This window comes from Equus przewalskii, chromosome 19 (genome assembly GCF_037783145.1).
Source record: "Equus przewalskii isolate Varuska chromosome 19, EquPr2, whole genome shotgun sequence".
In the NCBI taxonomy this organism is placed as follows: domain Eukaryota; kingdom Metazoa; phylum Chordata; class Mammalia; order Perissodactyla; family Equidae; genus Equus; species Equus przewalskii.
In genome coordinates this window covers 34,736,218-34,762,503 of record NC_091849.1, presented here as the reverse complement: position 1 = coordinate 34,762,503, position 26,286 = coordinate 34,736,218, and the positions used below count along the sequence as shown (strand labels likewise).

At 59.3% G+C, this 26,286-nt stretch overlaps 1 protein-coding gene across 8 annotated transcripts in view; it reads left to right on the top strand.

The window, feature by feature from the left end:
• The first annotated feature begins 5,645 nt into the window (after nt 1-5,645).
• GRM4 (glutamate metabotropic receptor 4) overlaps nt 5,646-26,286 on the top strand; it is a 116,101-nt gene continuing 95,460 nt past the window's right edge. For 4 of the 8 annotated variants that reach the window (XM_070585845.1, XM_070585842.1, XM_070585839.1 and 1 more), the window contains exons 1-2: nt 6,478-7,137; nt 17,883-18,780. In XM_070585845.1, coding sequence (XP_070441946.1) covers nt 18,262-18,780 — 519 coding nt within the window. In that variant the 5' untranslated portion in view covers nt 6,478-7,137; nt 17,883-18,261. Of the gene's footprint in view, nt 5,833-6,373; nt 7,138-9,382; nt 9,482-17,882; nt 18,781-26,286 lie in introns of those variants that run through there. The other 4 variants (XM_070585840.1, XM_070585841.1, XM_070585844.1 and 1 more) reach the window with 4 other exon arrangements.

The following is a 26,286-nucleotide window of genomic DNA, read 5'->3' as shown; positions in this document are numbered from 1 at the left end:
GGATAACTGAGGGTGTGGGGGCGCGGCAGGGCAGTGCCACTGTGACCTCAGCCCCGTGACCTGACCATCACCCGCCCCCATTGGCTTTTCTTCTGGGTCAGCCCACCCTCCCTGGCCCTCCGTGGGGGGTGCTGCTGATCCCTCAGCAGCGAAGCCAGAAAGCCTTGGAGATAGCAGGAGCAGTATCTGTGCTCCTCGAGGTTCCACTAGTGGGAGGTCCTGGGGTCCTGTCCAGCTTTCTGTCCTGTCGGCTGAGTTCCCCTCAGGAGGGAGCAAACGGGGGGCTTCCTTGCAATTCTGTCCCAGAGGTTCCTAAGGAGGAGCAGGGATGGAGTGTGTGTGGGGGGAGGATTGACAGGGGCGCGCAGCAGGGATTCTCAGCTCAGCTGTCAATCAGCCAGCCAGGCTGTGTGGCCTTTGCCCTACCCAAGGGTCTGGGACGCATTTGGAGGACAAGAGCCACCAGACACATCTGAGGCTTCGGTCGCAGGGACCCTTCCACATGAAAAGCGTTTCTCACCCGTTCTTTCCTTTCATCCCCCGGGCAGCCCCCAGCGGGAGGCAGCAGCATGATCCACGTTTGCCGGTTGAGGACACTGAGGCTCAGGGTAGAGGGCTGCTCGGGACACATGCCCATTGGAGCAGCAGGTGCGGTGGACAGTGTATGTGGTCGGGATCAGGGAGGAGCGCAGTGGGGCGCGTGGAAAAGGAGAGGGCGCTGCAGGTGGGCTCAGCGAAGCCAAGGCAGGTTGGTCCCCACCCTGTCCCCTCCCTCAGCCTCCTGCAGGCCTCCTCTCATGGCGAGCTGGACTGCATCCCCTCTTGGCACCTGTCACCTAGCTGTTCCTCTGGTGCCCAGAGTCCTGCCACTCAGCGGAAGGAGCAGCCTGGCCACGAGGCTCGGGCAGGCGGAGGGGCTTTTAAATGTTAATTGTATTTTGACATCCCGGCTTGTGACATCCATCCTAATGACATTTGGCTCAAAGCTGACAGCCCCCGGACATGCGGAGGGAGAGGGATGATAAGTAGTTTTAAATTGCAGCGTGGTAAAGAAGCTGGAAAATCCTGAGTCTTAAGAAAAAAGAGAGGTAGAGGAGGAGAGGAGAAAGTGGAAATCTAGGAGGAGACGGAGGAGGTGTTCTCTCTGGGAGATTGGGGGCCGGAGGGGTCGGGTCAGTCATTTGTTTAACAATCAAACATTTATTAGGCACCTACTGCATGCTTAGCACAGTCTCAGCCCGGGGAGGGTCAGGCGCCCGGTCTGGCTGCCTGGCCCCCAGGCCCCCTGGGCTCTCACTTGTTCTAAATCCAACTTCTCTGTTGGGCTGAGTGACATCTCTCTGGGGGCCCTGGCCTGCCCTGACTGCCCCCCTCAGCCGCCCCTCCCTTTTGGGCCACCCTTGAGCATGAGACAGCACTGGCGTCTCTTGTGCTTTTCCTTCCTCATATCCCCTCCCAATCCAGCCCTGTAGGTGGGGAAACTGAGGCTGAGGAAGGGAAGGGGAGCATCATCTTTCAGGCCAGGGAGCTCCAGAGCAGACGGTTGATCTTGGACCGCTTCTCTCCCTTCCCCGCCCCGCCCGCGGCTCCTGCCCTGCCACCCGGCCCTCCACCTGGGGACGTCCTCTCCTTCCCCGGGCTTGGCCCTCCTCGCCGGTGGGAGGAGACAGAGACCCCAGCCTAGCCTTTCACCCTCTGTCCCACACCCCCATTCCTGTGGGGGCTCCGGCAGCATGTGTTAGGGCCCCTCTAGCAGGTTGGTGCCGAATGTCCCCTAAACCCTTGCAGACCCCGTGTGGCCCCCGCCTCTGGTCCCCTGCACTGGGTTTGGGGGAGCGGTGCTCAGCATCTGCTCTTTCTGCTCCGTCCAGTTTCTCTCCTCGTTCTGTTTCCCCCGTGGGTGGGAGGGTGTAGGTAGGACTGTGCTGCGTACCCTGGAGGGTCCTGGGTCCAAAGGGGATGATTACAGGTGCGGAAACCCTCATCAGAGACCTCAGGGCCAGGTCCTTTCGGAATTTAAAAAGCTAATATGGTGCAAATATCATATATTATGTAACACTCTCAGGAGGCCGGGGGCATTTCTCCAAAACACATGCACGGCTCTGGCTGGCCGTCTTGCCGCGAAGTGGCGTCCCCACCCAGGAGCTGGATAGTGACAGGGACTCGCTTTCACCTTAGCTTTTGCTGCCAAATGAGTTTGCTGAAAACTTATGGACAAGCTTGTGTACTTTTTGGGTTTTGGAACAGTGAAAAGCGGCTTGTGGCTTTAGCCAGCTTGTTACTCCAAGCCGAAGGCTCGAGAAAGTTCTGGAGGATTCCTGCGGGAGGATTCCTGGAGGTTGTTCCCACACCAGCTTAAGGGAAGAGCCGATTCCAGGGTCCCTCGTCTGCTAGCCCTCAGGGGTGGCAGGAGGGTCACCCGCCTGGTCCCAGCCTGTCCCAGAGCCCAGCTGGGGGAATTTCAGAGTCACCGCGCCCTTGAGACTCAGTGTGTCCATGCAAAAGAGAGGGGCTGGGGTCCCCCGGGGGGCAGAGTAAGAACAGCTTACCCCAGGATTCTTAACTTGGGGGCTTCGGCCTCTGACCCCAGGCCTCCTCAGCTCCTCCGTGCCCGCAGGGTCACTTACGACTCTCCGGAGAGCCTGAGGCCCACTGCGTGCCCTTGTAGTCAGCTCTTCATCCTCGAAATGTCCTGCCGGGAGACAGTTATTGTTTAAACACACTCCTCCATCAGAAACATCTCCATCTAATGGCCTGGTTTAGGGGAAACCAAAATTGAAACCCATCAGACACCGAGGCTGAGGCAGTGGCTGGGTCAACTCAACGTGGGGACCATTTATCAGCTGTTCCAGGCCTGCCAGGCTCTCCCCTGGGCCCTGCACCTTCAAGCTCGCTTTGATACATTTCAACAAATTCTAAACTTAAGGATCTTCAAAGACAATTGCCCTCTCCTATTAGGATTCTTTTGAAATGGAGAAGTCATAGATGCAGCTCGGTAGGTGTGAGTTGCCAACACACTGGGTGGGACTGGCCGGGCAAGTTGTTTTCCCTTACCTGGGAGGCCAGACTAGAGCAGGAAGAAAGAATCTGTTGCAGCAGGAGGGAGTTGGGTCAGACCTCAGGAAGAACTGCCAGGTCACAGAGGTGTGATGCACTGGTGCAGGACTCCATATGATTATTTTTTGCAGGACTACCTGCCTCTTTCTCTCCTCCCGGCGAGTCCTCTCTCCCCTAGTGCTGGGGTGGTGTCTCCTTTTCTGTGGGTAAACCTGTGCCCATGGGATCAGAAGGACCACCCTGCTTATCCCACAAGTGTCAGTGAGGTCAGCCTCCTTTAAAGGTTTCAGAAGGAGAGCCAGCCCCGACTCCCAGCATCCTTAGGGAGACCTCCGCCAGCCCCTCATCTCACTAGTGGGGACACTAATGCTCAGAGAGGCTGGGCGACTCCTCAGCTCACTGTCTTCGCACTGACGACCTGGCCTCCTGCTGCCAGCCCCGTGCCCTCCTCCTGGTCGGAGCTCTGCTCTGAGGGGCGAGGCGGCTTGCTGAAGAGGACAGTTTGGAATTCGGGCCCTTGCACTGGCTGGCCCAGGCCGGGGCCCTTGCTCCGTGACTCCTGGAGGTCACTTCTGGTCACTCTTCTTTCACAGAGGCTGCTCTGGAGCTGCCGCGTTTCCACGCCATGCTCGCAGCTCCCTCGGGGCAGGGGACAACAATTGAAGTTCCTTGAGGTGTGTGCGAGCGTGTCTGTGTGTGTGTCTGTGTCCGAGGGTGTCTTTCTCTCTGTGTGTGGTCGTGTATGTATGTGTGTCTCTGTGTGTGTCTGTATCTGAACATGTCTCTATGTATGTGAGTGTGTGTGTGTCTGTGTGTTTCTGTGTGTCTGTCTCCATGATAAGTCAAGTCAGCCCCAAGGTCAGCAAGAGGGACATCAGCAACAGTGTCCCTGCTGGACCAGGCCGGGGCTCCCAGGTGAGGGCGGGAGGCCTGACCACTCTGGGTCTGGAAGGCCTGGAGGCCTGGGGGGGGCCCAGGACGGCTGCCGAGAAGAGCTGGGCCTCAGGCTGGGAACCTTCAAACTGGACGAGTCCACAAACTCAGCCATCTGCCAGCCAACAGTGTTTCTTTTTTTAACCCCTGAAAAATATAGCCTGCCCAGCCTTCTGCCACACAGCTGCTGGGGGGTGGGGGCGGGATAATTATGGCCGGAGCGAAGGCAACACTGAGGGGCAGGGGGTGGGGACAGTGGCTGGGGGCTGAGTTTTGGCTCTCAATAAACCATGGCCCATCTATTTTCAGTTTCATTCATTCATTCATCCATTCATTGATTCAACAGAAGGATATGGAGGACTATATTCTGTGTTAAAAACCGCAGTGTCTCCCACTTATGCGCATCTCAACACAGGACTGGGTGCTGTGTATACATTAGTCCAAAAGAACTTCCCTTTTTGGTGACTGCCTTGCCACTAGGGCCCAGGTGTAGCCCGTATGGTACCTTTGCTTGAGCCAGACAGAGGGCTCCCATCTTTTGGGCAGACACAGCCTCAAGAGAGGACCTGTCACTTGTCACGCCCCGGGCAGGCTGAATTTGAGCCCCCAGCACCCCCTCAGCTGGTAGCTTCATGCACGCCATCCCGGAGCCTCTGCTCTGAGGCCAGCCTCCAGCTCCTTGTTCTGCAGGAAGGAACCTGAGGGGCCCGGGGCGGGGGTACCCAGGCACCAGTGGGGTTTGGTTTGAACCCAGGCAGGCTGTTCCCAAGGACACAGCCTCTCCAGGAGTGACTTGAGGTTCCTGCGAGTCCCGAACAGCGCACACTTGGCTGGGCAGAGCCGCTGACAGCGGAGCCGTGGTGGCCTCAGCTTGTGTCTTTATAAAATTTGTTGTGCTGAGGTGCACGTGGCCGGGGTGCGCTCCTCAAGGGCAAGGCAGCGTTCAGTCGTTTGTGTAGTCCCAGGCCTGGGAGTGGAGCAGGATCTCCATGAGTGCAGGCTGCATAGAGAAAAGGCATGAATAAATGCATGATGTAGGCCCTTCCATCCGAGACTTCGGTCTGACTGGGTAAATGAGACATGTATTTGGGGCCATTACACGTGACAGCAAGGAGTTCATGCTTTGCCAACATTTGTTCATTCACCAAACATTCACTGAGCTCCCACTATGGGCCTGGCATGGTGCCAGGCACTGGATGAACCACAGTGAACAAGACGTGCTTCCGGCCTGGCGTGGTCTGGAATTCTGGAGGAGGGGCGCCCGAGCGGGTCTTTGGAAAGGGCAGAGATGTTGCAGAAGGGGTGCGGAGGGAGAAAGGGTAGGCACTGCTATTCCCAGACCCCCTCGACATTCCCCTGACCTGGAAGGGGTTATCTGTGGAAACTGGGGTTGGGCTGTGAAGGGGCTGAGTTCCCTCAGCACTGGTGGCAGTTGAGCACAGGGTGGCACTCCGTAAGTCAGCCAGGAGGACTGAGGTACTGATGGGGAGGGAGGCCACTGGCCACCACTCTCTCCTCCCAGTTCCCTGGCGTCGTGCTGAGCACCATCTCTGGGACAAGGACAGTCACACGTCACGGCTCTAATTGAAGGCGCTTCTGCAGTCTGGGAGAGCTGCTCTTGTAATCCTAAGAGGGCTTCACGGCTCCCTCCCGCTCTTCCTCCTCTGCCTGCCTCTGAGGCCAGCCCTCTCCTGGGAGTTTTCACAGCCCCCCTGGGAAGGAGGAGAGCTGGGGCTCCAGCTCCTCCCTAGCTGAGGGATTTTTCCCCAGGCTGCCTCCAGTCTGCCAGCCAGGCCACCTGTTACACTTTGCAAACCAGTGCTGGAGGGAGACCAGCGGGCGGTGAGCCATGGGGCCGGGGTCCCCCTAGCCTGGTGGGCTTCTGGGGTGGAGTGGGCCTCAGTGGAAAGGGCCCCCTGACAGGCTGTGTGACCAGGGGCAAGTGGAATCGCCTCACTGGGCCTCAGTTTCCCTGTGTCATCTGCTCAAACCAGGAGCAGTGGGGCGTGCAAATGAACGTGCCACATGGGGGCACAGGCCACGTGCGCACGAATGTGTGAGAAGCGGCCCTGCAGGTGGGGGCTCTGGTGACGCACGGGGGTGGGGGGAGTGCAGCCCCTCTGCGGTGCTGTGCTTTGCTGTACTTCTCAGGGTATGTGGGAGGAGGGTGTGTTCTCTGACCCCCGACCTTTGGGGTCAGGAGGGGTCCCTGCCACATCCTCTGGGTCAAAGAGCTGACACTCGCCCCGGGGGAGGGAGGGGGAATGTAAGAGGGAGCAGGGGGCTTCCAGGAGAGGGCGCCGGTGGGGCGTGGTGGGACCGCGAGCAGATGGCGGGGCGGGTGTGGAGGGGTGGCGGGGCGCTTCGAGAGCCCCAGCCTTCCGGCTGTGGAGGTGCGGGGTCGGGGGTGGGTTCCCGGGCGCTCTCTCTTTAAAAGGCCAGCGGAAGCGCCGCGCGCTCTGCCCGCACTAGCGGCGCAAACTTGCCGGGCTGGGCTTGCGCCTTCTCGAGTGCGGCAGCGGCAGTGGGTGCCAGGGCCGAGCGGCTGCGGTCCCCGCGCCCCCTCGCGCTCCCGGGCGCCCCCGCCCCCTCCCGCAGCCTCCCCTCTCCGCGTCTCCCTTGCTCTTCCTGGCTCTCGCTCGCTCTCCAGCGCGCTCTCTCGCTCGCTCTCATTTTTTCCTTCTGCTGCTGCTGCTGTCGCTGCCGCGGCGCCGCCGGGCGCCCGCATCTCGGCCGGCTGCGCGCGCTGCTTGGCTCCCGCTCCGCTCCCTTCCCAGCGCGGAGCCCTCGGCCGGACCCCGCTCCCCGGAGCCGCCTCGCCCGCCCGCCCGGCTCGGACGTTGGGCTCCGCGGCGGCCGGGGCAGGGCTCGCCGCGCTCCCTGCCTCGCTCGCTCTCGCCGGAGCAGCAGCCGCACGCCGCGCGCTTCGCGGCGGCTCTGGCGGGGCGGCCGCCTGCTCATCTCCGCTGCGTCCCGGACTCCGGGCGGCTCCGCGCCCGGCTCGGTCCGCAGCGTCAGCGCCGCCCGCCGCGGCCCGGGCTCCGGGCGCCGGGAGAACCGAGGATCCGGCCGCCGCCTCCCTGCGTCCCCGGGGCGGGCGGGCGCGCAGCCGACCCCTCGCCGCGGCTCAGACCTCGCCGGCGCGCGGTGAGTTGTGGCCCGCGGGGAACGGGCAGAGGGGACAGTGCCCTCCGGCCTCTGGGGCGCGGGCTGCGGCGGGGACACCGGGGTCGGGGAGGTGGCCTCTGACGAGCTCTCGCGCTCCGGGCTGCCCGGAGGAGGGCCGGCGCCCCGGAGCCCTCGGGGCTGGAGGGCGCGGGCCCGGGCTGGAGGGTCTTCCCTCGGGGCTGGGGCTGGCTTTCCGAATGCCCCCAAGGGAGGGAATGGGGCAGCGGGCCTGGGGGAAAGTGTCCCTGTGTGTGGGGGTTATGTCAGGTTCTCCCGGGTGGGGGGCCGTGCCAGCTCTCAGGTGGGGGCGGCGGCACTAGCGCGCCCCCTCTGCGGAGAGGCAGGGCCGGCGGGGGCGCGGGGCATCGTTGGCACCCCTTCCCCGCCGTCTCCCGGCGGGAGGGCAGCGCCAGCCTCGCGCGCCTCGGCTCCTTTCGCCGGCACTGCGTCCCACTCCCGTGGCCGCCCCAGCGCCGCCTTCGCCGCCGGCCGGAGCCCGGCGCCCGCCTTGCTCGCGGCCGCGGCGGGTTGGGACGGCACTTCAGGGTCTGGGGTCTCCCCGCGGCCCCGGGACTTCAGGGTCAGGTGCCGCTCGAACACTCGTGACCGACCGTCTCCGGGACGCTGATGATCCGGTGTCCCTAACGCGGCCAGCCGGGCTGTGTGTGTGTGTGTGTGAGTGTGTGTGTGTGTGTGTGTTGGGGGGTCCCCTCCGGGGTCGGGCTTCCCCGGCGCCGGAGAGCTGGAAGCGCCCCCTCCCCGCGCGGGGGCGGGGCTGGGAGGTGGAGGCCCGACTGAGAGAGGCGCCCCCGCACCGGGGCGGTCTGAGGCTGTTTGTGCTGAAACGGGGCTGCCGTGGCGGCGGCGGGGAGTCCTGAGGCCCGAACGTACGAGCGCCCCCTGCCCCGAGGCCACGAGTGACACCCCCGCCTTGAGACTTTCGGCCCTTTTTGGAGGAGGCTTCTTGCATCTTCCCCCCCTCTCACCGTCCCTGCCCCTGGTGCGGGAGAAAGCCGCTGTGTGGGACTGAGCGGGGCTTGCCTAGTGGGGTGCCCGAAGCCACGTGTCTGTTGGAGCTGGTGGTTAGTCTGTCTGCTCCTCTGTCAGTCTGGCAGAAAGCCTTCTGTGATGGGGGAGGGAGTAGTGTGTGTTTGTGTGTGTATGTGTGTGTGTGTGTTCCCATCACAGTCACTCCCCTCCTCCATCCTAGGATGACAGTGGGGGCTCAGGGCAGGCAGGGCTTCAGGCACCCTGAGAGTCTCCATACTGAGTACCCTATTCCCACAGCCTCACATCCCTGGGGCCGGCATGGTGGAACTGAAGAATGTTCTACTTCCCATCTCCCCAGTCCCCCAGGATGCGCCTGGGCCTGCCCCACTTTCCTGCAGACCCACATGGGGTGCTGGCCTCAGGCTCTGGGTGTGCATATTCAGCTCCTCAGAGGCCTTGGGGCCTAGGCGGTAGGAGAACGTCCCTGAAGAGCTGAGGACCTGCAGGAGCCTTTCCTGAGGACCTTTCCTGAGGTGGCGGAGAGAATTCCTGCAGAGGAGTCTGGAGGCTCCTGGGTGTGGTCACGCACTGGGCAAGGGGCTTGTCACTTGTCCTGGGCAGGCCCTAGGGGCTAGTGGCCAGGGCCTCTGAAGAGGGCCTGTCTACAGTGGAGAGTGGGGGTCAGAGCCCTTGTCCCTCTCCCTGGCCCCCCAGAGGACCATTTCCTGGAGGGCCTCTCCAGCCCTTAGTCAGAGACCTGTCCTTGGGATGGCGGCGGCCTTTGGGGACGGTGCCCGTGAGCCTCTGCTCAGCCCTGGCTGGGCATGCCTGCCCACTTATGAATCAGGTGCCCACTGTCTTCACGTCCCCCCAACTTCTGTCCTTTCAGTCTTAAACTTTCCCCTACCTGTCAACACTGTCACACCTCTCAGGGACAAAAATGCCAAAAAATGATCCCTCCCTGAGGTCTTCGTCACTTCAATGGCTACCCCTCTCAGGGATGTTTGCATTTAATAGCGACCCAGAGAGGAAGACGGCAATGCTGATCCCAAAGAAGTGCTCTAGTGATGGTGGGTTTTCAGGGGAGGTGTACGGGATGGTGGGGGGCATGCAGCATGTCACACAGAGCAGGTCCCGCACAGGCAGTGGGGAGCATTTCAGGAGTTGAGCCGCTTTCTCGGCCTTAGTAGCCTAGCGTAGGCCGTAGGCCGCTCCTCCCTCCCTCCCTCCCTCATGCCTCCTCCCCCAACTTGCGTCTGGGCGGCTTCATTCTGTTGGAGGCGTGACGTCTCCAGGAGGGAGCGCCTTGCACAGCGGCAGGCAGGCAGCCGAGGTAGGTGAGAGGGCCGGTGGTGAGGTGTGAGTGAGCAGTGTGTTACCCAGAAGGGTCAGGGGACCGGCCAGGCCAGAGGGGCTCTACGGCCCCCACCCCCTTCCTGGGGGCTCCCCAGCCCAACCTCCAGGATGCTTGGCCACACCGGGACCCACCCCACTGCAGGGGGACAGCTGGCAGGAAGAGATGGGACCAGGATGCACAGGCTTCTGAGCTTTATAATTACAGCCAGTAGGCGCATCCTCTCCGCTAGACAAGTGTGGAGCCGGCAGCCCCTAATTACCACCCAGCCCAAGACATCTGCTCACCCCCACTGTCCTCCTCTGCTGGGCCTAGAACCCAACTTTGCAGTGGGCAGGCCCCGCTGGCAGCCTGGGCAGCTGGGCCCGCTGGCTGCTGGCTGGAAGGTTATCTCGTTTCTGCAGAGTGGGAGCTGCCTGTGCCGCCCGGAGAAGGCGTGGGGGGCACTGGCATCTGGGCTCCGGCGCTGCTCGCTGGGGCTGGCAGAAGAGTTGCCAGCTGTCCAGGCCAACTGGAGGGAGGGCGCCAAGGGGCTTCCCCTGGGGGGCAGTGGGCCTGGAGCAGAGGACACCTGCTTTCTGCCTGGTGTCAGCTCCCGGAGAGAGCAGGGAGGGTTCGTTTTCCTGTCAACTCTGCCCCAGTTAGCAGGGGACTATCAAGAATTAATTTAGAGATTTCACTGCCTTTGGCCTTGCAGAGTGCAGGCTGCCCGTCCCCTCGCTCCTGGCAGCTCCGTTTCTTTCCTGGCCCTGTACCATCTCCGGCCTCCCTCTGTCTGCTCGCTCTGCCTCTCTCCCACTGACCGTCTCCCTGCTTGCTGCCTCCCAGCCGCTCCGCATTCCCAAGGAGCTTCCTTCTCCCGCCGGTCCTGGAGTTGGCTCTGGGGGCTTCTGCCTCGGTTGCCCGCTACTCCCCTCCACCTCTCTTTCCCTGCCTGACCCTGCTTCTGGAAGGGAGGTGTAGTGATGGAACTTGCTTAGAAAAGATGATGCCCAGCCCGTGGGGCTGCCAGCCCTGCCTCCTAGCCTGCCTCCTAGCCCGCGGGCCTGAGGCAGCCTCTGCCAGCCTGTCCTGGTATCCCTTGGCTCCTTGGAAAAACGAGCACCACAGGGACAGTGAGAATCACCCCTTAAATTAAAGCGGATGACTCCTGTCGAAATGTTTTATTATTAACCTCACCGTTTAGCAATCTCGTGGCAGCAGCGAGGCAGAAATATATGTGTACACACGTATATTAAATAAATTGGGGAATGCTGTGCATAATGACATTATCTGGACCCCCTTTCAATTAAGGTGGATATTATCTGTGGTAATTGGGAAATGCCAAGCTGTAGTGACAGCCTGTGCCATTTTGGGGCCGAGCCACAGGGCCGAGCCAGCTGTGGTGTCTAGTTAAAGCTCTGTTCCCCTGGAGAAAGCGCTGGCCCCCCCTTGGCTGTGACAATGGTGAGTCCCAGGAGAGCTCGGCCCCCGCTTGTCCCAGGCGGGGCCGCCGGCATCAGGACCAGGAGGTTCGGGTCCTGTCCTGTCCCCCACACTTGGTCTACCCAGTTACCCTCCGGTCCTCAGGGCACAGAAACCAGCCCCTGGACCTGTTTTCTGGTTGGGGGCATGTCTTCTAGTAAAAACACTGTCGTTGCTACAGGGTTATTTTTAGATTTGAATACAGAAATAAAGATCGGGGACTTGACCTGGATTCTTAAGTTTCTGGCGGGTGATTGCTTCTCAGATGTCGCTGCCCCTTCTGCGTGCCTGGCCTCAGCATGGCCTAGGGATGGAAGTCCCACCCACGGCTGTCATTCTGTTCACAGCTGTGCGAGACAGTGGAGTTTGGATGTTGGTTCGCTAAGCCGGGGGCCTGGGGAGTGCCAAGTGGGGGAGCTCTGATTTAAGGACAATAGTAACAGCTGCAGACAAAGACTCTTGCCCACTTGGGTCTTGTGCCTGAAAACTGGGGGTGGGGTGGCACGTGGGGGTGCAGTGAGTTGGGGTGGACAGGAGGGGCCTGAGGGTCTGCACAGAAGTGGGGCTGCGGGTTGGTGGGGATCTGGGCTAGCCTGAGCTTGGTGGCTGGCCCCCTGGCTCTGGGAGACGGGGAAGGTCAGGGCTGGGTGCTTCATGGGCTGAACTGTGGACCGAGGGCCGATGAGATGTGCTTGCTTCACCCTCCAGCTGTTGTGAGCCACTGTGGCCTTAGCAGGTGACTGCCCTCTGAGCCTCAGGTTTCTCCTGTCATGGGGCTTGTCATATCGCTATGCTCTCATCCCTCCTGTGGGCCCTCATTGCTCCATCCACCACGCTGTGGCCCACAGGTCCTGCTTGATCTCGTGCTCAGTGCCCTCTTTGACCTCCTCTGCCTCTCCCCCTTCTCACTGCCCTCCAGTCATGTTGGCCTCCTTGCTGTTCTTTGAACAATGAATGTCAAGCTCATGCCCACCTCAGGGCTTTTGCACTTGCTGTTCTCTCTACATGGGACGCTTTCCTCCCAGATTCATGGCTAATGCCTTCACTGTTTTTAATCTTTACTCCAAAGCCACCTCCTCAGAGAAGCCTTCCCTGTGTTTTTCTGAAAAAGCCCTTCTGGGTCCTTCCCTGTCTCCTCACCTGCCTTCTTTTCTTGATAGCCCCTCAATTCGCTGAAGTGCCGCATATCTGTGTGTAGCTGTATCTAATGGTCTCTCCTGTGCCATCGCCACCGGGGCGTTGGCTCCGCAGGGATGTCTTTCCTTCCCTGCGGTTTCCCCAGTGCACAGAGCAGAGCCTGGCAGACAGTGGCTGCTCAGCACTTGTTCTGATGACTTGTTGAATAACTGAATGGTCGCGGCAGAAGGGATCGTGTTCTGTGCTGACCGTGCAAGTGGTTCGTAAGAATTCAGTGCAAGGTCTGAGTCCCTGTCCGTGGACCCGGATTGCTGCTGCAGACCCCCTGCCCCGGACTCTGCCTCGGAGGGGGTGGCTGCCATGCTGGCTCTGGGTGGGGACCCGGCTCTGTCTGGTCATTTATTGAGACTCTCCTGTGTTCTGAGCCTTGGGCTAGGCAAAGGGGATACAGAGATGAGGTCGGTGCTGTCCACACAGGCCCTTAATGTGCTCCCAGGCTTCTCAGTGACAAATAACAGAAAGAGGCTTTATCGCATTAATTGTAGAGGAAGGAGATAATGGGAACTGGAATAATCAGGGCAACCTTCCTGGAGGAGGAAGGATTTCCGTTGCTACTTGAAGGGTGAGCATCCCAGGGAGGAGGCTGGAGGGAATCATGGGGTGATGGATTTAAAGTTTTCCTTTCCTTAGTTTCCATTGGTATTAAGCTAAGGACTTACTTCTTCCATCCCTCCCCTCCTCCCTCCTTCCCTTCCACAGGTGTTTCTCCGCTGCTCACCACATGCCGAGCACAGAACCTATCTCCTCTGCATCCCACTCTTGTCGTTTTGCTGGAACAGAGGGGGATGGCTTGTGAAGTGAGGTCTGGGGTTTCTGAACTTGGGCAAATTCCTGATCCAGGATCCAGGCTGGCGAGCAGGGGTGGCTCAGGAAAGTGAAAGGAAGGGGGTCCCCGGCCCAGACCTCCACTGCACCTTCCTCCTTGCTCTTAGAACGTGGCCAGGGCTGGGCCAGTGCCTGGGAGCAGGGCTGTTTGTCCTCTTAATACAGAAATAGACTACCCGGGGGAGGGGTGGAAAGCACCCAGGAATCATTCATTCACATCGCCTCCTTCGTTCACTTCCACACATGCTGAGCGGGGATGCTGGGCGCCGTGCCGGTGGGATGCAGAGATACCGCGAGTATGACAGGATGCCTTCAAGTTATTGTGGTCCAGCTGGGGAGGGGGCTGTGCTGGTACCGTTTGAGGGCGCTAATTGGTCATCCCATGTCCCCATGGACCCGGAATCGTCCAGGTGGAAATCAAAGTATGGGCTTTGTCACTGGGGCAGCTGGGTGGGCACTGCTTCTGAGTACCTGCTCCCTGGGTCTAGGCCTGTCCATTTGAGAGGAGACTGTCCAGCAAACCACACCTCTGCCCAGCCTGTGCGGGGTCCCAAGGGGGATGGGGGAGAGGGGGCCACAGGTGGCTTGCAGGGTAGTGTCTCGGGGCCACACAGCCTCCCATGGGTGGGGGGAGTTATAGGAAGGTGGTGAGGAGCCTCAGGTTCTCCCTCAGTTCCCCCTTTGGCCAGCCCCTCCTTCTGTGGAAACGTGAGATATGGGCGATGAGGCCTCTAAACAGCTCGGGAGATTCAAAACAGACTCCACGCCTCCATTCACAAGTCCCAGCTCTTCTGAGCACTGGGCCGGGCTGGGCCAGTGGAGGCAAAGGTGAACAGAGATGAAATAATGCTGGAGGGAGCACGGGGAAAGCTGAGGGAAGGGGCTGCCAGCAGGACAGTGGGATTCAGAGGCCCAAGGAAGGTGGGGGACAGGGGATGGGGACAGGCCAGGCCTCTTCGCTGAACCCTGAGGGGCTGGCCTGTGGCGGAGCCAGGAGCTGCGATTTCCCTCAGAGGGCTGAACACAGGAGCCATCCTAGCCGTTGGGTTCTGCCCCCGAGGCAGGTCTTTCCCTCTGACTCTGCCCTTTGTTTTGCTTTGTTTTGGTGTCTGGGAGAATTCTACTTCCTTAGTTTTGGGAGAACAGAAAGAAGCTCAGTGAAGACTGAATTGGAGTTTGGTAAATCCCGGTAGCTCTCTGGGTCTGGTGGTGGTTCTGTGGTTTGTGGTTCCTTCTGGCTCGGGCCCTGGTTGCCGAGGGCAGGATTTCCATTAGACATGGGAGGAGCAGGGAACTCCTGCTTGTTAGGCCTTGGAAGGGGTCACTGAGGCGGGTCTGGGGAGTTCCTCTATGCAGGCCCTCCTATTTCAGAGGGGCCCTGAGACGGTGGGGGTGGCTGGGCTGGGGGTGAAAGGGTAAACTGTGGTCATTCCTCCAGTTCCCCTCACATCCCCTTCACTGGAGAGAATGTTCTAGAAAATGCTGCTCGCCGGTGGACTCTTGCTGTGTGGCGATGACTACGTGCTCTTCTTCTGCTCCTCATCCCTTCCTGTCTGGCCCTGTCCTTCCCTGGAGCCAAAGAATCTAGCAAGGCCCAGAGAGGGGATGAATATGCAGGGGCTGGAGGGGAGAGGAGGGAAGGGGAGGCAGAGTGAAGGAGACGGGGAAGAGACCCACCTGGGGGCCACGCTGGCTTGGCCCTGCAGCCATCCTGGTGATTTCACCTGGGGAGGGGTCCCCCCTAACTATCCCACGTTTGAGCTTTTGGCTGTTTTGGACTTGGGGGGAGGTGGTCTGAGGGCTCCAAGCCCCCCCACCCCAGCTGGCCCTGCCCTCCCCTGCAGCTGGAGGCAGCCTGGTGGGGGAAGGGAGATCAGCCTGGCTCCTCTCCCGCCCCTCTCCCGCCCCACCCCCAGCCTCTGCTCTTGGTGGCTCCTTTCACTCACTCGGTATTTTTACTTTTCCCTTGTTCCTGTTACATGATCAAAGGAAGGAAGGGAGGCTAAAAGAGGCAGCATTTGCCCAGCTCATTGGAGAAGCTCAGAAAAGGCAGGCCTGAGAGGGCTGAGGGAGGGAGTGGGACGCGCTGTAGTTGGGCTGGGACCCAGTCCCCTGGAGAGAGGCCTTGTGGACAGCCTGACCAGCTTGGGGCAAGGCCTGGGTTCTAATCCTGCAAGTTATTTGCCTCCTTCCCCCATGTGGCCTCTGTCCTTCCCGTGTGTGCGTGCGCTCATGTGTGTGTGTGTCTGTATGGTGTGTGTGTGTCCATGTGCCTGTGTGTGCACACTGCTCAGCCCAGAGGGCGCAGACTTCAAGGAGAAGCCAGTGTTGAGCCATCACGAGGGATCTAGAAGCCTGAGCAGGGCCCGACTGTCAGAAGCTGCTGTGCATTGCTCTCCCAGCCTGAACCTCCAAGCCTCAGCACAGGGCCTGTCATGATGCCCCAAATCCCTCCATTTGAAATTCGGGAAAACCAAGCCTGAGCTCCCAGGTTGTTAGAACTGGGCAGGGCCGAGAGACCCTCCGGGCCAGTGCAGTGGAGTGGACGGGGCAGGGGCAGCCTGCACAGCTCTGTGTCCCCGGCTATGTGACTATCAGAGGTTCAGTACCTTGGCTCCCTCATCCGTGAGGTAGGGATAAAAATACCCCTAGCTCATGGGGATGTGAGCATGACCTGAGAGGAAGTGAGCAAAGCACTAGGACAGTGCCTGGCACATGGCAATATGTTGTCGTTGGCTGCTATTTCTCCCCGGAGCACTGTTGGCATTTGGACAAGACCGTGTTTCATTGTGCAGCTTGTCCCACCCACGGCGTCTCTGACCCCTGCCTGGACGTAGGCTAGTAGGTGACTCCCTCCCATCACTGTGACAACTGAAAATGGCCCTGCAGAGACAGTATGGCTCCCAGACTGGATCTTATTCCAACCCACCTATTTTACAGATTCTGAAGCTGAGGATGCTCTAGGGGACATGCCCGCCTCCAGCAGGGCAGTGGCAGGACTGTGGGACTTGTCTAAGGCTCCTCCAGTTTCTCATTTTGGAATTGCCTAGTAGTCCTGGCGTCAGCGACTAGTACCCACATCCCCTTACACCCCACAGCCACCGGGGAAGGAGATGTGATAAACCCACTCCATGAACGTGTACGTGCTGATGACTATTGCATTCAGGGGTGCCCACTCCCTCCGCTGTGTTGGAACAGCTCTAAGCCCTCCCCACAGCCCTGATGACTCCTCCACCGCCCCCCCCATCCCCTGTCACTGCATCCTGGCTTCAGGGGTGAGGGTCGCATTAGGAAGCTTTCCTGCGTGCTCCCCAGGGCTCTCTCAGTGTGACTGGCACTGGCTTTGGGTCCTCACCCATCCTGACTTGCTGTGTTGGGAGAGTTACTTGATGCCTCTGGGCTGCTGGTTCACCTGCAGAATGGGGCTAAGGAGAATTAACAGCGGTATGCTTGACCTCTGAGAAGCTAATGGGGGAGGGAGCATTTTGATGAGGGGGTCAGATGTGAGGTGAGGCTCCGGAAGGGACTGCCGGAGAAGCCCAGGAGCTGAGGCTGGAGTCTGGGGTGCCATCCCCTCTCCTCCCCTGACTTTCCCCGGAGCTGGAGCAGTCAGGGCCTCTAGGGGGGGAATTACAAGTGGGAGAGGGGTGGCTCCAGGACCACTGCTTGGCCTTGATAGAGGGACCACGTCCCCAGGGAAACCTCCCAATCTGAACACAAGCCCCTCTGCCAAATGGCTAAGGAAACCGAGGCACAGAACGAGCAAGAGACTTGCTGGTCTTCGCTGACAAGACCATGGGGCCGGGGGCCTTGGGGTGGGCTCTCCGGCCAAGCCCTGACTCAGCTTCCAGTCCTCCTCCCTGTGGCCTCCTAAGCCGAGAGGAGGGAGGTTGCCTGCTTGGAGCAGGGAGGCTGGGGCGAGGGAAGGGATCCCAGGGGAAATTAGCCCAAATTAGCAGTGAGAATGAGGAAGAGCTGTGTTCTCTCTTCTACCCTTGCAAATAAATATTTAATCACAACAACAATAATAATGACGATGATCATCATAATGTGCGGTGGCTCAGGCCGTAACCTGAGCCCCACTCTCAGAGTGGGGAAGGAGGGGAGAGAGAAGGGGCCATGGAGAAGCTGGGAGAGAAGACCCTCAGACAGAGGGAGGGGGAGGGAGGCCGAGCAGGTGAAAAGGAGGCTGGCTGCTCCTTCGGGAGCCGCTGGGTTTACCCTCTGGCTGGGGTAGCTGGGCAGCTGGGGTGGAAATGTGAAGCAGGAGGGTCCACCTCACGTTTCCTGATTTAGGGGGAGAATCCTGAACCCTGACAGCCCAGCTTCTCCCGGGCCTTCACAGTGAGCGGCTCCAGCCCGATTTCTTCTCCAGGGGCCCTGTGAGCTTTCCTGGGCTCTGAGTCCCCAAAGAGCCTGAGTGTCTCTGGTTCCAGAGCTGGCAGCTGGGAAGCTGGGTTCTAGTCGGTGTTCTGCTCACTACCCGTGTGACTCCCCTGTTTGGGGCCTCAGTTTCCTCTTCTCTAAATTGGGGCTGGGCCCAGTGCAACTGGTTCCTTCTACTCCTTCAAGTGAGTGAGGGTGAGGAAGGCGCTTCTTCCTCCCAGGCCAGTTCCAGGCTGTTCCCTGGGGAGTGTGCTCTCTGATGCCCGGGCTTTGCGTGGCAGTGGGCACAGGCCTTAAGAAATCGTCAAGCAGAACCTAATTTCTGCCTTAAGCGCTCTCATTTAAACCAAAGTTGAGCGGCTGCCGGGAGGAAACCAGGGTCAGATTTGTGCAGTCTTTGGCCATACCTTCCAGCATCTCCTTCTCTCAGGCTCCTGGAGAGAGATCAGAAGAGCTAATGTCTTCTCGGGGCTTCTGTTTGACTCTCTCTCTCTCTCTCCCTTCTAAGGTTGGTAGGAGAAGAGCCTTGGAGCTGTTTTCTCCTTGATGCCAAGAGACGCCAAGCTAGGAATACTCTGCTCTTTTCACAGTCATCCACCAAGAACAGGCCTTCAGGACGTGGCGACTGAGACCAGAGCTTCGCTGTGCCCCGGCCACACCCTGCCACGTGTGGGCATGGATTGTGCCGGCAACTGAGCATTGCCTGAGCTGCAAGGAGCACCGGCATGGTTCATCCCGTCAGCTGCCCTCAGCCACCCCACTGCTGAAGCTGCCCTGGAGAGACTTGTGGGGGTGGCTCTGCCCATGCTCGCCCAGGCTGTGGGGCCGGGGGCCTGCCAAGGCTAGGAGTGGGGCCTGCCGTTCATGGGTCTCTAGGGCTTTCCGAGATGCCTGGGAAGAGAGGCTGGGGCTGGTGGTGGGCCCGGCTGCCCCTTTGCCTGCTCCTCAGCCTTTATGGCTCCTGGGTGCCTTCCTCCCTGGGGAAGCCCAAGGGCCACCCCCACATGAATTCCATCCGCATAGATGGGGACATCACATTGGGAGGCCTGTTCCCAGTGCACGGCCGGGGCTCAGAGGGCAAGGCCTGTGGAGAGCTTAAGAAAGAAAAGGGCATCCACCGGCTGGAGGCCATGCTCTTCGCTCTGGATCGCATCAACAATGACCCAGACCTGCTGCCCAACATCACGCTGGGCGCCCGCATTCTGGACACCTGCTCCAGGGACACCCATGCCCTCGAGCAGTCGCTGACCTTTGTGCAGGCGCTCATCGAGAAGGATGGCACAGAGGTCCGCTGTGGCAGTGGTGGCCCACCCATCATCACCAAACCTGAACGTGTGGTGGGTGTCATCGGTGCGTCAGGGAGCTCGGTCTCCATCATGGTGGCCAACATCCTTCGCCTCTTCAAGGTTAGTGCCTGACGGTTGGCCCCAGAGATGGTCTTCCACCAGCAGCCCCAGCCCTCCACGCCCAGGGTGCCCCCCTGGCCAGCTCCTTTCTCCTCTTCTCTTCCTGACTCCGCGGGGTTTCTCCCTGGGAGCAGTTATCTGAGACTTTGGGGCAGTCCTGTGGACGAGCTTAGATCCAGCAGAGCGAAGGCGTTGGGGAGGACGGGGCTGCCTGGTGCTGGCCGTGGTGCTGAAATGGCATCTGCTGCGGGCGGCTCCTTGTCACCTTCGCTCCTCTGCAGGGAATTCTGAACCAAGAGGGGAGAAGGAAGTACTGGCGAGCAACGGAAGCGGGGAGGAGATAGGCGGACAGATATATGAAAAGACAGACAGATGGATAGATAGAAATATAGGTAGATAGTAAGGAAGACAGATCAAAAGATTGACAGATAGATAGAATGGAAACATATGAACGTTGGAGATTGCCAGGGAGAAAAAGCAAGACTTTTGTTTTGTCGTTGTTTTCAAATAATTTCAATTCCCAAGAAAGCTATGTTTTTCTTCTGGGTAGTTGAGAAAGCCCCGCCTGGCCCTCCTGCTGTACCCCAAGATTATGTCTAGAAATGGTGTCCTGATTTTTGGATGGGGTGTTGGGCTACCGGGCCTGCAGAGAATGCAGTTGAGGTCGGGGGCGGGGGGGGGAAGGCCTGGAGGGAGCAGGTGGCCCCTGTTTCTGGGGCCCTCGGCCCCGAACCCAGCTTCCCCAGCTCATTTCCTCCCTTCTGCCCTTCTTCCCTGCGCACCTTTCTCCCTTTCCCCCTTTCCTTCTGGAATTCCTCCCTGCCGCCTCCCTTCCTCTCTTCCTGGGGCAAGAGCTGCTGATTTGCAATTCAATTGGAGCCAAGTGCTTCGCTAAGCTGCTAAAACAACTGAAAGCTACCGGGTAGAGAGAAAAACATTACAAGCATTTTACCAATAATTATGTGCCCGCTTCTCTCTGGGAGCCTCCCTGTTTGCTGTGTGTGTGTGTGTGTGTGGGTGGGTGTGTGCATGCACGTGCATGTGCGTGTTTGTGTGTGTGTGAGAAAGGGGAGGAAGAGAGAGAGAATAGGGTGAGGGAGGAGGAGGGGATGCACAGAGGAAGCCGCTGGGTCCCTCCTTCACCCTGTGTCGGATGCTGGCCCCTTGGCTCCTCAGGCTCCGGAGTTAGGGAGTGCACTGAGAGGCTGTCTGGCCCCACGCAGGGTGGGAAGTGCTGAGGTCAGAGCTCTCTCACCTGGACCCTTTCTGGAACCCATCTGCCCAATCCCATGATGCACTGGTACTTGGGGGCGGTCTGGGGGCCGGGGTAGAAGTGAGGATGAAGGTGCAGAAGGTCCCTGTGTTGAGGATTGGGGTGGCGTGGGTGGGAAAGAAAGGAGGCTGGAGTTGTCCTGTCCCATGTGGGCTGGGGATGGACCTTTGCCAGCGCGGGTCTGGGCCACCTGTGCCCTGTGGTCTTGGCCTTTGGGCCTTTCTCCTGGAGTGTCTGTTTTACCTGATGATCTGGATGAAAACATTATTTTAATTTTTAAAACAAATAAGTGCGTTCTAAAAAATGCAAAATTAGGATGAGGCAGGAGACTGGAAGGAAACTTGGCCCCTGCAGTGGACACTTGGAATGGTCCCTGGGGAGCTGTGAGCTCGTGGTCATGTCCTGGTGCGGTGGTTTGGGCATGGGCAGCCTGGTCCAGCTCCTCCACCTGCCCGATTTTGCAGAGGAGTGGAGACCCACGAGAGGGCGCAGGAGCAGCTCTCAGCTGTCCCAGGCCAGGGCCTAATGGTAGCTGGGCATCTCTGAGTCCTCACTTCAGCCTGCCTGACCCAGGCCTGGGAGGTGAGGTGACCTGGGCCATCCAGCAGAGGGGACAAGCCCTAGATTCCTTGTCTGCTTGGGGATGGGGCACAGACCCCCAGCCACTGAGAAGGCCGGACAACGTGGGGCTCCTGCAGTCTCTGAGCTTTTTAATACCTTTGTGACTCTGTGTTAAAACAGCCTGACTGGATCCTTGGGACTGTGACATCAGTGAGGGTCCCTCCCTGCCACCTCCCAGAGGGGAGCCACTGCGCTCTTTATAGGGAGGTGGGAAAGATGGAAGGAGTTGAGCGGAGTCACTTGACACGAAGGTAAAGGTTAAGGAAGGTCACTGTCAGCATTAGGCCTTAAAGCGTGTTCTTGGAAATATGGATATTTCAGGATGAGGTGCCCAGTGCCCAACATGGGAGTGAGTTGTGACTTCCATGCTAACCCCGCCCAGGATGGGGCCAGGGGGCCTGGGGCCAAAGTGCCTCGCCAGCCTTGGGGCTCACAGGCGTTCCTTTTTGTTCCTTTTCCTCTGCCCATCTGGTCACATATGAATGTGGCCGTGGCCTCAGTTTTGTCTGTGCCGCCTCAGATGGCAGAGATGAGTGTGGGGGGCAGGGCTGCACAGAGAGCGAGACCGGACTGGGAGGTAGAGGCCTGGGGAGGAGAGAAGGAATGAGGGACAGGGGGCCTGTTGAGAAGGAAAGGGGGTGGGAGTGGGGAGATGGAGAGAGCCAGAGACAGATGGCTGTGGTCCACATTCCCTGGGTCCCTTTTAACAGCGTTAATCTTCCAGGCTGGCGACAAGAGGGCTCCTCAATAATTAAACTGGTAGAAATGAGAGGCTGGGCAAGAAACTTAAAAGCCATTTGCAGAGGCAAAAAGGTTGAACTTTGGGAAGGGAGGTCAGGAGCGGGAGCCTCAGGCAGGAGAGGAGAGGAGGCTGGGGAGCTGCATGTCAGGTATATTTCAAAGGGCACCGTGACCCCAGCCCGGCTCCGCTCCCCGCCAAGTCTGTTAGCGGGGCTGCTGGGAGCACCCACCAGAGGCGTGATGACAGCTCTCCTTCCTCCAGGAGCTGGCTTTCCTGTGGGCAGCAGCTCTGGGCTTCGGGGGCACGAGGGGTGATTTCCTGCCTGGACAAAGCTAATGGGGTCCAGTCACAGCTGGGGTTGGGGGGAGCGAAACACGCAACTGTCAGAGCTGGAAGGGCCAACTCCCTGTCCCGCAGATGTGGAAACTGAGCCCTGATGATGTGGTGGGGCAAGGCTGGAGGTCAGGTCCCCGGCTCCCAGCCTTGACTCTTTCCAGGCGGCCTGCCCAAAGAAGCTGGGTTGGAAGTGGGACCAGGACCCAGGCCTTCCTTGGGATCAGAAGCCCCGACTTTGGGAAGTCGTGAGTCTGACAGTTTCCATGCCTTCCTTCCCTGTCCCCACCCTCTTCCTTCACCTGCATTTTGGCTCCATTCTCTTAGGACAGGGAATACTGATGAATGTAAGAATACCTTTTGGAGGAGATCCTAAACCCAGAGGATGTGGCCTGTACAAAGCTGTGGTGTGGGGACAGCCCAGGTTTTGGAGCCAGTTAGGCCTGGGTTTGAGTCTCTGCTCCTCCAGAGTTACCTCACCATATCCACCACATCTACTCACTATATCAGTCATTTACACCATAGTGTGAATGAGCCAATAAGATCTTTTCCTGAGAGCAACCATTGTTGGGGGGAGAAGGAACATTCTAAGTGCCCTGGAAGGAAGCAGTTTTCAAAGCCTGGACCTCAGAAGGATCTGGAAAGAGCTCAGAAGGATCCAGAAATCCTTTTGTTGAGTCCCTCATTCATTTTGCAGTGGAGAAGAAACTTGAGGCTCAGTGAAGGGGAGGTTGCACGGCACGACGGTTAAGAATTTGGATGCTGGAGCCAGACAGATTTTGCCACCTTGGAAAATCCTTTAGCCTGTTTGTGCCTCAGTTTCCTCACTTGTAAAATGGGGTTGATAACGGTCTAACAGGCCAGGTGTGGGAGTTAAGAGTTAATGTCCAGAAAAGGCCCGGCACAGAGCCTGGCACACAGTCAGCCCATAGGAAATGTCACCGCACAGCTTGTAGCTGGGCCTTAAGTCAGCATGAGGGACTCCATCGATGCGGAAGAGGCTGGAGCGGGTGGGCAGTGACAGACGGTGACCTTTGAGGCTGATCCTCGGAGAGGCCCCACCATCTGCTGGGCCTCCGTGTCCTCCTGCAGAGTTGAGACCGAGCAGCCAACCTAACCGTCAGATAATGAGAGTTTTCTCGCTGTCGCAACAGCGGGGCCTGGGAAGGAGGCGTGGGGTGGAGTGGGCGGGGCAGCGGGGGGGCAGGCAGGAGACAGAGTAGAGGGGGCGCCAGCCAGCGGGCGGGTGGGCCGGTGCCCCAGCTTCGAGGAGAGGCTGGGCCCAGGACGCTGGTGAGCGACGCCGGCCGTCTGTGCCCAGCCCCAGCCTTGACCCGCGCGGGGTGGTAAGTGCTGTGAAGGCCGGTGGCGGCTTCTGGAGAAAGCTGCCTGCCCCATGCTTGGCGTGTCTGCCCCCCCGCACCTCGCCCAGGGCCTGTGGCTTAGCTCACACCAGATGTCCTGTCCAGGATGTGGCTTTGGTGTCTTCAAAGTGTCTCCACTGCACAACCAGGAGGAACTTTTGAGAGAGTCCACCTGCTCTCCCGCAGCCTGCCCATCTTCCTTGAAGACAGCTCCATCCTAACAGTGCCCAGGCCGAAACACATGGCGGCATTTTCGACCACCCTCTTTCTGCTGCTGCCAGCTGACTCTGCGGGCTCTCCTTTCAGGACGCGTCCTGGAATGACAGCTCCTCACTGCTCCCACCCCTGCGTTCTCTCATCCTGCCCATCTCTCCTCTCTCTGCTTCCCAGTGGGCCTCCCCACAGCCAAACCTTTGCTCAGTGGCCAGAGTGATCTTTCTAAAAGCCAAATCAAATCTGCTTGCCTGGCTGCTTAAACTTTTTGTTGGCTTCCTGTTGCTCTTAGATTAAAATGCAAACTCCTAAACTCCTGCCTGTGCTACTTGGCACCCTGACCACATCCTTTCATCTCTCTTGGGTGTACTCCACACCAGTCAGACTGTTTTCTTTATGTTCCTTGAAGACATCGTTATTATCCCACCACAGGGCCTTTGCACCTACTGTCCCTTCTGTCTAGAATGTTTTACCCCCAACTCTTTGAGGCTGGATCCTTCTTATTCAACCTTAAGCTTAAGTGGACTCTCTTTGGAGAAGCTCCCCCCATTATTCTCTTTCGATTCCTTATCCTTCCCTCCATGGTGCTCACCACAATTTTCAGTCTTGTGCATGTTTGTTTGTTTGTTTGTTTGTTTTCCTTACCAGGAAAGGAGGGGCTTCCCCTCCAGCCCACTGCCTCTTTTTGGATGGCCCATGAGCTAAGGATATTCTTTGTGTTTTAAATGGTTGGAAAAAAAATCAAAAGAATAATAGATCATGACACAGGAAAATTATATGAAATTCAGATTTCAGTGTCCAGAAAGTTGGATGGGAACACAGCCACACCAGTTCAGTTACGTGCTGTCTGGGGCTGCTGTCGAGCTTTGGCCTTGGAACTGAGAATCTGAGACAGGGCTGTCAGCGAGCCTGGCTACACTCTCAGGGCGCCTGTGGGACCCTGGCTGATGCCAGGCCACCGAAGGCCCTCAGGAGCCCTTGCCGAGTGGATTTCTGGAGAGTGAGGCCTCTGCAGCCCCCACGTCCCCCGAACCTTCGGCAACAGCAGGGCGGCCGTGGTCGGCAGAGCCCTGCGTGGGCTCCTGGCTCTGGCGGTGAGTGGAGCTGGGCCCACCTCGCTGTGGGTCAGGCCAGCGCCCACCTGTGCCACCACTTTGGTGACCCCTGGGCCACCCGGATGTGTTTCTTCCCCCACAACGCCTCCACCTCCTCCCTGGCTTGTGGAGTTCCCTTCACCTGAAGCTTTGCTGCCTGTGAAGGGTGTCCCCATGCACCACTGTAGGCTGTTACAGAGCTTTGTCCCAGCAGGGCTTGCTCAAGAAATGTTCGGGGGGGATGAGGGACCCCCAAAGAGGTGGCCGAGGTGGGATAATCACAGCATTTACATGGCCCGTGTCCAGTGCTGGGGGCTACCTGATCCCCACAGCAACCCCAGGGGTAGGTGTACAATTGCTATCCCCTTCTCATGGATGGAGATCTGAGACGCAGAGGGGCTAAGCAACTTGCCTTAGGCCACACAGCTAGTAAGTGGTGGAGCCAGGATAGGAACCCAGGCTGTTTGGCCCTGAATCTACCCTTTGCATCGCTCTGCTCTCCTATCTCTTAGCCATCAGACAGGCTTGGGTTTGAGACCTGGCCTAATACTCACTGTGTGGCCTTTCTGAGCCTCAGTTTACTCATCTATGAAGCGGGTGTGATGATGCTCATCTGGCAGAAGCAATCATGTGCACAAAGGCCTTTAGTAGGTGTCTCCTGGACGCTGCTGTTACCAGGACAGAGCTGACAGACATTCCAGCGTGAGGCACTGGGCAACTGCAGGGGTGGGGAAGGAGCGGAGGAGGGGTCGGAAGTCACCGTGAGGGTGACAGTGAGGGGCTGCGCTCCCAGGTGAGGACCACGCAGCCGTCCCTCTGCTTTCACAGCATCTCTTTCCCCCAAGCCCCGGGTGTCCCTTTGTGGGGGGAATCTAGGAAGGGGGCCTCAAGACCCAGGTCAGGCCCGAGCCTGAACAGAGAGGGGACAGGGAGGTGGAGGAGGGGACTGTGGCATGGGGGAGTGGCGGCACCCCGAGGGGAGGCTCCAGGCCCCCTGACTACACTGCTGCCCCCCCGCTTCCCTCCGAGCTCTGGGCCAGTCCTTCCCTGCCGACGGGGCCCTGGTGGAAGTCGCCCTGCTCCAGTGGTTCTCGAGCTCATCACGGTCCCGGGGGCCTTCCGTTCCTGGACCTCCGGCCGGCAGATGGGACCTGGGGCCTGGCCGTAGCTGGACGGCTGCCCAAGGGAGGCGATGCTGGCTGCTGCGCCAGGTGCCCTGAGTCCTGCTGGGTCCTCCGGTCCTCCTGTCCCACTGGCCCCTCCGGGGAGCGCCCCACCTGCGCCGCAGCCTCTCCAACCCACTTCCTCCAGGGGCCCCCTGGGCTTGCAGACCTCCCTGAGTACAGGAGGTTGGGGCAGAAGCAGGAGGGTTTCCGCTCTGGTGACTGGATGGCAAACAGGCACGTTATTGTGCAATTAAAAAGAGTGAGTGGAGCTTTTGCGGGCCTCTGAGAAAGCCTCCTGGAGAAGCCCTGAGGGAGGCCTGGTGGGCTCCTGGAGACCGGGGGAGCTGCCAGGGCCCCTGGGTGAGCTGTGTTGAGTTGTGAAGGGGCTGAGGGGGGCCGGACCTGGGCGGGCTCAAGTTCATGACTGCGGGCTCTGGCGCGCTCTCCCATCTGGACCTCGTTTGCCCATCTGTGAAAATTCATTCATTGGCTCCGTCCCTCGTTCATTCACTGAATCTACAGTGAGCATCTCCTCCGTGCGCGGCCCTGCTGGAGCAGAGGTTCTCCATCAGGCTGCTCACTGCACTCACCCGGGGAGATGTAAAAATCCCGGTACCCGCGCCCCCCAGGAATTCAGCTGTAGTTGGTCTGAGATGGGGCCTGGGCTCCTCAGGTGAGACCCAGGTGCAGCCCAGGAGAA